Raw genomic sequence first — 11,157 nt, forward strand, 5'->3', positions numbered from 1 at the left:
TTTCTTTACACATTTTGAGGCTCTTATATTGTATGCAAGTTTAGAATCTCACTGGTGAATTGAGCCTTTTATTATTTATATTCATACTTTTTGACTTTATTTATTATTTGAAAAAATACAGCCATGTTGCTTTTCTTTTTGGTGTATAATTTTCCTATTATTTTACCTTCAACCTTTGTATATCTCTATGTTTTTAAGTATGTGTCTTGTAAATAGCATATTGGTGGATTTTAAAGTCAATTTTGACATTATCTAAAAATATGTAAATATGTAAATCCCAGACAATAGTTTACTTTATTGAATTATTGTAATAGCTGCTTGTTGATAGTGGCTGTGTTTAAGAGGGATCAACCATTTGGTTACATTTGTTGATTGTAAAATTTATTCTAAGCTAGATTAGAAAAATTGGTCAAACAGATTTTAAAGATGATTTGTTATTAAATATTGACTGTGTGTTCTACATAGTGCCCTGCTGCTTGCTTGCCTTTACTGACCAGGTTATGGTGGTGTGTGGTGATGGTCCTGAGACTGATCAATGGCAGCCCTTGGTAAGAGTTAATATGAAGCAATAATATCTGAGGAATGATGGTAACAATAAAAACAGAAGGAAAGATCAGAGGACTGTGAAAGAAGAGTATATGAACTTCTTACTAAATACAGTCAAGGAACCTTTTTACAGAAAAGGTATATTTATGTGAAAGCTTTGTGATATCACAATCCTCTTATACTTTAGTAATTAATATGTTATAACTTGACAGTGCTCTATAATGGAAAATTTCTGTAATCTAAGGGCCTGGGTTTTGGGCCTTGTGGAACTCAAAGCATCTAAAAAATCAAAATTGCTAAAGTTGAATTTAATTTTATATTCTGTGGTTTCTCAAGTAGTTACTCTTTCTCCTTCCAGCTCTGCTTCCCAAGTATTTAAAAGTGCTGGACTTCTCAGTCAGTGACTCCTATTGACTTATTTTAAAGCAAAAATATTTCTGTACATTCATCCAAGACACCATTACACTTGATACCCAGCAGGTACTTTTCTTCTATTCTTTTGTACTTTTTATTCCCTGGGTGAAAATCAGTGTAGACTCTGAGGTATAATTTCCAGGAAAATCCAATCAAGAGAGGACAGGCTATTCCCAAGACTCGGTACCATCATTTGGTCACCGATATTCAAGGTTGTTAAGTAGAATCTTTTTTACTTGCAAAAAACAACATAAGACTCTTTGTTTTGGCAAAGGTTACAACCTCAGTCAGAACATGAAATTATCACCTTCTGAACCTAGAAAAACTCTCCTACTTCATGTACTATCCTGTAAAATGTATGTAAAACAAATGTTTTACAGTTTAGCAGACTAGACGTTAATCTAACCTATCCTTGGACAGTTGATCTATCTCCCAGTACTGCTCAGTAAATATTTCTCCTTTTAATTTAATTTATAATTTAATTCTCATTCAACACATTCAGTGCATATGTATTCTGGGCAAGGCGTGGAGGAGAGTATCAAAATGAACAGACTATGACTGTTGCTGATGTTTTTGGGGAACTGTTTTTTGGGGAAGGTGACGTTAAATTAGATCTTGAATGAAGAGTGGGATTCCAAACAGAAGAACATATTCCAGGAGGAGGAGGAAACAGCGTAATGTTTTCATTCTTTCTATTCCTTGTTTCTTTCAACTCTTTTATTCTGTATTTCCTTTTAGCTTTTCACGGTAAATAAATTCCTAAGTGATGTCATCACTGTGTTACAAACTCCCAAGTTTTGTCATTTTTAGTTCTCAGCATTACTCAAACTACTTTTTCTTTCTTTCTTTTTAGAAATTGTAACTCTCATGTAATTGAAACTGTTTTATCTTTTCACAAAAGGAATTAACCCATCATCTGAGGAGAATAGATTAGATTCGTTGGTTTAACTCAGGTAAGGCACAGTTTTGGGTCCCACAATGCTTCTCTGCAAAGAGGACTAACGGCATTTTCATCGAGTATGAATCATTTCAAGGCTCAGAGAAGATTCATCTGTTGTTTTTTTGTTGACGTTATACAGATGAAGAAGACAGTAGAATAGGGTAAACATCAATTACCATTTAAAAACGTTGCCATAGGGAGCTGAGATCAGGTATAGGCAACATTTTAGAAGCTGAGTTCTGAGTTGTTGACGTCCCTTATTCTGCTGTGCAAGGAGGGCAGGGTGAGAGCTGGAGAGTTATAGCAGCCTGGAATAATCAGGAAGCATAGCACAGTTAGGGACATATATAACTAAAATAAAAATATGATTAATCAAATTTACATAAACCCAGGCAACTGCATTGATTTCCTCCTATGACTTCATGTAGAGCTGGCTCAATATTAAATGGGCTAATTGAAAGTATCTGGAAAGAATAATTCTGAAGGCTAAGAACTTAGAAGAGACTAGATCTGTGAGAGAAAGATGTAGTGGAAGTTACTGGACAGCCAAAGGGAAATATGAAAGTGGTAGATACCAGAGTAGGAGTAGATGATGGTATGGCAAGAGATGGTAGAGGATTTGCAGATAAGGCAAGAGACACTCAAGACCCACTTTGCCTTCATTGAAATTCTGTTGAGTACTCAGATAGTAAAAGATACTCCTGAAAACTATCTGCCCCTGAAAATAATCTTTGACTTTAGATTGTCGGTGACTTACAGAGTAGCATAGTGAAGAATGCTTGGAATCTGAAGTCGATTTGCTCTTTAATGTTTTTCTTTAAAGAGAAATGCATGTGTACCATAGAAAATTTATAAAATAAAGTAGGAAGAAGAGGAAAAAACACCCATAGTCCCTCCATAGAAAAATGGCAACTGTTAAAATTTTGACATTTCCTTCAGATACTCTTTTTTAATCATTTACATTTTAAAAAAGCAATTGCAAAATTGAGTTTGAATTGGATACTTAGGTGTGCAAAATCAGGCAATCCATATAATCTATTCAAGTCCTTATTTTCTAATCTGTAAAATGTGGATCATATTACCTTTCCTACATTCTTCATGGGCTATTTTATAACAAAAAATATGAAAGATTTTTAAAGGCTATAAACTGTAAGGAAAAAAGCAAATCCATGGTATAAATTTTGGTATTTGTTTCCTGGAGGAAATGTTAATGAAAAGGATAAAAAGTAACAAGCAGCATTTATGGTAGGTCAGAACTTGAGAAAATTGACTTAGTTGTAATTATGTGAGAGAATAGGAGCATTCTCAATTCAGATGAGTTTTTAACTGAAAGGACTAATCATCAGGACTAATGATATTCTAACACAAAATATCTTGATTTCCAGAAGATATAGTACATCTATAATATAACATTGTTTTCTAAAGCCCAATATGAGATCAGAATTGACAGAAGTATGACCTTCAAGATTCAGGAAATAATTGGATTGTATTTGTAATTAGAGAGACCCTTATTAATGTTTTATCACCAAGATTTATTAGCACATTCCTTAATGTGCTAATGTGCTAAATGATGTGTAGATAGTGAAGAGAATCAGAGAAGAACAACCAATGTGTTTAAAAGGGTTGAGAAAGGAGATGGCATTAATAACAGAAAAGTGTTTATTATGGATATCCTAAAATTAAGGAGAGGTAAATAGTTAAATAACTCTATGACTGAGTCATTGACTAGTAAGTTTAGTTGATGGATTTTTGGGCATGATTTCACTTGTATGAAAGGTCACTATCTGGACAATAGTAGTAGTTTCTATCTCTACAGAGGATTTAGCAGAAGTAAATAATCCTAAATAATCGTCCTTAGTAGATTATGTCTGAGGGTTTGTAAAGGAGTAAAGAAAACAATTTTGAAACACTCAACAGAATGCCAAAGCAGATTTTGAGATTTGTAATTTGTATATATTTAAAGTTACCTTGTGCACTGTGCATTTAGGTATAATCTGCTCTTTGGCCACTAAGCAATGATGATTCCAGTTAGAATTCTTATTTGAAGAGATATCCTCTTTAGATTCAGCCTGTGGAATAGACATTACCAATAGGGGAAGATGATAAAAGTTTTGCATATCTCACTATCTACATGATTTCTCAGACAGTAGGAAATGGTGAACAGTGTGAATTGCAGAGAGATCATGAGGATTAAGATTTAGTTACTCTAAGGTATTTGGTGATTCTCATGAGACCAGTTTTAGAAACGTGGAGGCAAGGGGGTCATTGATTGGCAGTGGAGCAGATAGTATTAGGAGGAATAAATATTTCTGAAAAGTAGGAGCATAAAGAGAGATTATACTAGCAATATGGTATAAAGCCAAATTACAGCAGTAGATTCTAGATTAGGAATTTGTATTTTCAGAGGTAATGAGACCCACTGAACGGTTTTTGGCAGTGCTAGTTATATAATCAAAGGGATACTTAGGAGAAGTAATCTCATGGCCATATTCAGGAGAAATTGAGAAGTCAGTTGTCCTGAATTATGGAATTTCAGTAATGGTCACTGAAAACAAATGAGAGATTTGAGAGGAGCAGGACAGACGAGATGCTTGTGATAATATAGTAGATCTTGAGGAAAACTGCATTGGGGATTAGAGAGGTAATTATGGGTTTTGTTATAGTCATGTAAAATTTATACGTGCATGTAATATGTAAATATCTAGGTAATAGTGCTTAATAGGCTGAGGGAAATACGACTGTATTGTTTAGGAAAGAATTAGGGGATGAATGATATACTTACTCAGATTCAACTAGAAGTTATATGCTAGCAATACTACTAGATCTTTCCATATATATTGCCTTTCACATAGTGGTCAAGTTTTAGTGGGAGGGTATAATAAGACCAAACAGAAAGCCCATTACAGGAGGAGAACGAGGCAAGATCTTAAATAACGCTCTTATTTATGTAGTGAAGGAATGATGAAAAACTAGCGAATGACAAAAGGAGAAGTTTGAGAGTTAAGTGAACTACCAGACAAATTTAGTGCCACTCAGGATGTTTGTAATAATGTCATTACGGCTAACAGTGTTGAGTTCTTGCTGTGTCAAAAACTGCTCTAAGCTCTTTACCCATAGCAAATTTTGAGGCCAGAACTATTATTACTCAATTTGATAGTATCTTAGATACAATGAGATAGATAAGTTGTCTAAGGTTAGGGAAAAATGGGAGGGTAAATGGTTAAGTCATATTTAAACCCAGGAGTTTGACCAGTTATTCATTTTTAACAAATATATTACCTGTCTGCCCAGATTATTAAACGTAAGGAGGAAAGCACATGGGTTTAAATAAACTATCTAATACCCTAAATTGAGATTTGAAAAGATTAACATGATTGAATTTTTATTTTAAATTGCCATTCTTTGTTATCTTGTAGAGAAAATTTTACTTGTCTTCAAGGTCAACCTGTATTGTGATGGAAAATATTTCAGAAGAGTTCAATTTTAAGTTTGGATCCTTAAAAAATATCAAATTCTCACCAACTTTTCTTTAATTGCTTCATCACAAGCAATAAGTTAGAATATTGTCATTGAGAATTAGAGTTTACTTCAAACCCAATACGGTGGTATTTATTTATTTCAAAGATTTTTAAGGCACTTTTGTAAAACTCAAGTAATTATTACAACAACACAACAAGGAGCCTACCGCTGTATTTTAGATGGCATTTACATCTCTGGAGAGATTAGAGTGTACAAAAATAACAGACTAGGCTGGATATATTGAGTAGTTGTTGAAATCAGGTAGTTGGCATGTATTTCTGAATGTTCTTCTCAAATCTCATAATTTGTATGCATAAAGCATATATTAAATATATGTAGTATTAGGCTGATCTTTGATACAGGGCTGCTGGTAGAAGCAGATACTTATTTTAATAAAACATAATAATAGCATGTAAAGAGATTCAAGTGCAACATAGACAAGATTCTTTGGAGCAGAGCAATTCAGAAGATGAATTTAAAGACAGTATGATTAAAAAAAAATTTTTTTTTGAGATGAGGTCTGTATGTGTTGTCCAGGCTAGAGTGCAGTGGCTATTCACAGGTGTGATCATAATACATTACAGCCTTGCATTCCTAGGCTCAAGTGATTCTCCTGCCTCAGCCTACATACTAGCTGAGATTACAGGCATGTGCCACTGTACTTGGCTTAGATGATTTCTTTTTAATTATTTTTAGTTTTTTTTAGAAACAGCATCTAGGTCTGTTGCCCAGGTTGGGATAGCCTTGCACTCCTGGACTCAAGTGATCCTCCTACCTTATCTCCCAAGTAGCTGGGACTACAGACATGTACAATCATGCCTGGTTAATCTTTTTATTTTTTGTAGAGGTGGGGTCTCACTATGTTGCCCATACTGGTCTCAAACTCCTGGGCTCAAGCAATCCTCCTGCCTCGGCCTCCCGAAGTGCTGGGATTATAGGCATGAACTGCTACACCTGACCAGATGATTATTTTTGAAATCCAAATTTAAGGCTGAAAGATTAGGTGCAATGTATATCTTAAAGCACATAGGATAAAGATAATGAGATGAAAATCATGAAAGAAAACAAAATAGGAAGGACAGATACAGGAGGTATGAAAATCAATATGTAAAACCAATAGTAATTCCAGAAGGATGAAAAAGAATTGACTTAATTGAAGTGGAAAGAGGAGAAAAGTAAACAGGGGAGAAAAGTATTTTGAAGGTGTCATCTTAATTGGTGTTTGAGCAAAGTAGAAAGGAAACAGAACGTGTTGTTGAGGAAAATAGTTGATGTATTTTAAAATAAGAGTGCAGAATTGTATCACTAGAAAAAGGATAGTAACCATTAACAGAATAGAAAAGTATAATAGCACTTCCAACTTAATCAGGAGGTAATGAAATGAATATAGTTTTAATCAAACCAACAAAAATTTAAAAATGAAATAAGTTATCTCTTTTTGCTGATGACATGATTGTCAAGCTACAAAACCCACGATATTTCAGTAAAAAACTACAAAGTGTAGTAAGGTGGCTACATATATACAAAATAAGTAACTTTTACAACAAAAATAAATAACTTTTCCCAATGTTTGCACTTTTCATTCTGTAGCATTTTTTTCCATGTAGAAATTAGGAAGAACAAGTCTCTCTACTATCTGATTTATCTCTCTTTAAGTTTGTAGATGACTTTATTTACATTTTCTCTTCTTGATTATACAGTAAAGCCCAAACTAAATTTGAGCCTACATGATTAAAGAATACTAAGTATCTAAGTGTGGAAAAAATTCTGGGGCTGGCTCTCCATGAACCTTGTACTATGTAACTTCTAACTGTATAACATGGCAAGATCACCTTGTAATCTTGAGCAGAGTAGTAGACATTTGTGTCATTATTCCATAGCCAGAATGTCAATTTCAACTTAAAAATTATGTTTTCTTCCTCTTTCATTCTTCAGGTGACTTCAAGGTCAGCCTTGCACATGAAGTTGATGAATGGAGAAAATCACTCAGTGGTGTCTGAATTTTTCTTGTTGGGACTCACGAGTTCTTGGGAGATTCAGATTTTCCTTTTTCTGTTTTTCACAGTGTTTTATGTAGCAAGTATGCTGGGAAACATTCTCATTATGCTTGCTATAATCTCAGACCATCACTTACATTCCCCAATGTACTTTCTGTTGGCAAATCTCTCCTTCATTGATACAGGTGTTTCCAGCATTGCAACCCCAAAGATGGTTTATGACCTTTTCAGAAAACATAAAGTCATCTCCTTGAAAGGATGCATTACTCAGATGTTCTTTATTCACACTGTTGGTGGTACTGAGATGGTGCTGCTCATAGTCATGGCCTATGATCGGTATATTGCTATCTGTAAGCCCCTCCACTACCTGAACATCATGAGCCTAAGAACATGTATTTCTTTTACGGCTGTTGCTTGGACCATTGGACTCATCCATTCTGTGGCCCAACTGGCTTTTGTTGTAAACTTACCCTTTTGTGGCCCCAACAAAATGGATAGTTTTTATTGTGATTTTCCTCGGTTTATCAAACTCGCGTGTATAGACACATACAGACTGGAGTTTCTGGTCACTGCCAACAGTGGTTTCATCTCCATGGGCACTTTCTTCATCTTGATTGTGTCCTACATCTTTATTCTGGTCACAGTTCGTAAACACTCTTCAGGAGGTTCATCCAAGGCCCTGTCCACTCTCACAGCTCACATCACTGTTGTGGTTTTCTTCTTTGGTCCTTGCATTATTGTCTATGTGTGGCCATTTCCTACCTTACCTATAGATAAATTTTTAGCTATCTTTGATACCCTTATTACTCCTTTTATGAATCCTGTCATCTACACATTTAGAAATAAGGACATGAAGGTAGCAATGAGGAAACTGTTTCTTAGGGCTTTCAGTATCAGGCAGAATTCTTTTTCTCCCAGTCCAAAAAAATTCAGATTCATCTTGACTATTCTTGGAAATTAATCTCTTTAATTGAACATTTCACAAATCATTTTAGTTGAGTTAGTGTTTTTCAATATCTACTGTGAAATCTCTCCTCAACGGATTCTGTTCTGATCTGGTCAGTTCTTCACGGGGAACCCTTGCTTTAAGAATCCTGAAAATATTTATGAGGAATGAATTCACTCTCTGAATGTAGCTTCCTTGTTTATTTTTGGAGATTTTGGTGATAGTGATTGCTAAAATCTCACATACTGGGCACATTTCCCATTAATACCAAATTTTGGATGCTGTTCTCCTTGGCATGGATTCTCAAAGGTTTATCTCTTCTAATTCACGTGTGTACCTGTATTCATGTTTTCAGTTTCTCAGGGTCTATATACTGAGGGAAAAACAAAGTAAAGATAATTGCTTAGATAGCTTCGCGCATTTGAGGCTTTTGCCATCTTAATTTGTTCAGTTATAATTGGAAGGTAAAATTTGAGGACAATCATAGAGAGACAACTCAGGAAACTTTAATATTATTAACCAAGAAAACATTTCGAGACCAGAAGATGTAAATTGCTTTACCACACAATGTGCATGATAATTATTTTTATCCCAATTATTTCCTAAACAAGTTAATTTTTATATTTTTTATATTGAAAAGTATATAAATATTAAATGATTATAAATGGATTAAATATTTTGGAGATGAAAAGAAGAAACACTGATTTATTAATAAATAAAAATGCAAAATATTTCCATTTTATGTGAACCAGGTTCATAACTAAATAAAAAGCAAATGATACATATGATTGCACCACTGCACTCCAGCCTAGGTGATAGAGTGAGACCTTGTCTTAAAGAAAAGCAAATACAAAGTGTAGAAATTATAAAATATATTACAAAACTGTCTATAAATGAAGAGATATAAAGCTGTAAATTAAGAAATACATTAAACTTTCCACATGATAAAATTTACATAATTATTCAAAGAATATACTATTCAAAAATAGTATAAATAATTGTTCAAAGAGAGTATTTCAGTGCTTCTCTGGGTTACCAAATAAGTAGGAGTGGCTGTCATGTGAACCTGCTATTATTCAAGTGTGGATTAAACAACCTTTTAGGAAACTGGCCTGCTCTTCATCAGCTCCAGAACGACCTGTAGCAATCCTTGTAGTGGCAGCAATAGACTGTTAGTAAGGAATTGGAAGCATAATGTTGAAGGCCGAAAGGAATATTTCTGACAAATCTTCACCCTCTCTCCCACACAAATTTGCCACTGAATCTTAGCTATAAGATTAAACCCTCTTGAACTTGAGAAAAGATGTGTTGGCATTCCTGTTTCATACCCCTTGCTTTTATGCATTGAAATCTTTCATCCTAAGTGTTGCATGCATCTGAAATATCCTCCCATATTTCTAACACTAGTCCTGGCTTCTTTTATGAACTCCAGACAACATAACTGGAAAGAGCAATTCCATATATAACTTTTATGAAACTTGTCACCTTCCCTGTAGAAACTGGAGTTTTCTGCATTCTCACCCAGATTGGTGATACCACCCAGGTTTTTAAAGTTAGAGTCTTGGTGACACAGAGATTTTTTTTTTTTTTTTGATACAGAGTCTCACTCTGTTGCCCAGGCTGGAGTGCAGTGGTGCAATCTCGGCTCACTGCAAGCTCCACCGCCCGAGTTCATGCCATTCTCCTGTCTCAGCCTCCCAAGTAGCTGGAACTACAGGCGTCTGCCACCACGCCTGGCTAATTTTTTTGTATTTTTAGGAGAGACAGGGTTTCACCGTGTTAGCCAGGATGGTCTTGATCTCTTGACCTCGTGATCTGCCCGCCTTGGCCTCCCAAAGTGTGGGGATTAGAGGCATGAGCCACTGCGCCCGGCCTTGTCTGTTCTTTTTAATATTGCTTGTATTTGTCCCTTTCTCTTTCTTTTTAGTGTCATTTCCTTGGCCTAGGATCTCCTATTCCTTACCTCCTAAGCGGTCTGTGGGCATGGAGCCTCGCCTCCCCTTCCTCCCAGAATCTTCCCCAGAAAGCCACCAGAGGGATCTTCTGTAATGTGAGCCTGATAATATGACTGCCCTCAGAAACCACCTACCGTATAGGGTTGGAATTCTTTTACTTCTCCAGATTTCTTGTATAGGATTGATAAAATCTTGGTGTTTGTATAATCTTAGATATTTTGATGTCACATTTTGACAAAGCATGTAAAATCGTGAGCACCAAAACCTGGTCTCTCTGGCATGAATGAGGACCTTCAAAGTGATGTTTCTGGTACACATTATAGCATAATATGGCCCATAATAAGTTGAGATCACTGGTTGTGACTCTGGAAGACAAATATTGAAAACTAGCTTTACTGTGTGCTATAGGATATTGCAACACTATGGGGATTGGGGTGCGAGGGCTGCCGATCTAGGAGAGCATTCAGAATGCAGAAAACTGGAGAAGAGTTTGTGGAAATCATTTCTTTGGGATGAGCTTGAGCCGACATATAATGTATGCTGATACCACTGACAGAGATCATGAGGTAAAAAAACGTGATCTAAGAATCTTTAAATTTTAATTTTTCTCTGCCAGTGCTCTGTGACTTGAAGAAAGCCATAATTTCTGGAGGAAGATGGATGCCAATATTCCTAATAATGTTTGACCCTGAGTCTGACTTGAAAATTTCATTGGGTTTTTGACAAATTTTCTCAAGATAGCTTTACAGATAAGATTGTAAAATGTAGATTGGATGATAATAAAATGTAATGGGGTCCCAATTATCTCAATAATTATGTTCTCAATGTGTATATCAGAGG

At 35.2% G+C, this 11,157-nt stretch overlaps 1 protein-coding gene across 1 annotated transcript; it reads left to right on the forward strand.

The window, feature by feature from the left end:
- The first annotated feature begins 7,387 nt into the window (after positions 1 to 7,387).
- LOC105536786 (olfactory receptor 4F3/4F16/4F29-like) lies at positions 7,388 to 8,377 on the forward strand. The gene has a single exon (XM_011976271.1). It carries the CDS (start codon positions 7,388 to 7,390, stop codon positions 8,375 to 8,377), a length of 990 nt encoding a protein of 329 aa, XP_011831661.1.
- Positions 8,378 to 11,157: the final 2,780 nt, after the last annotated feature.

This window comes from Mandrillus leucophaeus, unplaced genomic scaffold (genome assembly GCF_000951045.1).
Source record: "Mandrillus leucophaeus isolate KB7577 unplaced genomic scaffold, Mleu.le_1.0 Scaffold163, whole genome shotgun sequence".
NCBI lineage: Eukaryota > Metazoa > Chordata > Mammalia > Primates > Cercopithecidae > Mandrillus > Mandrillus leucophaeus.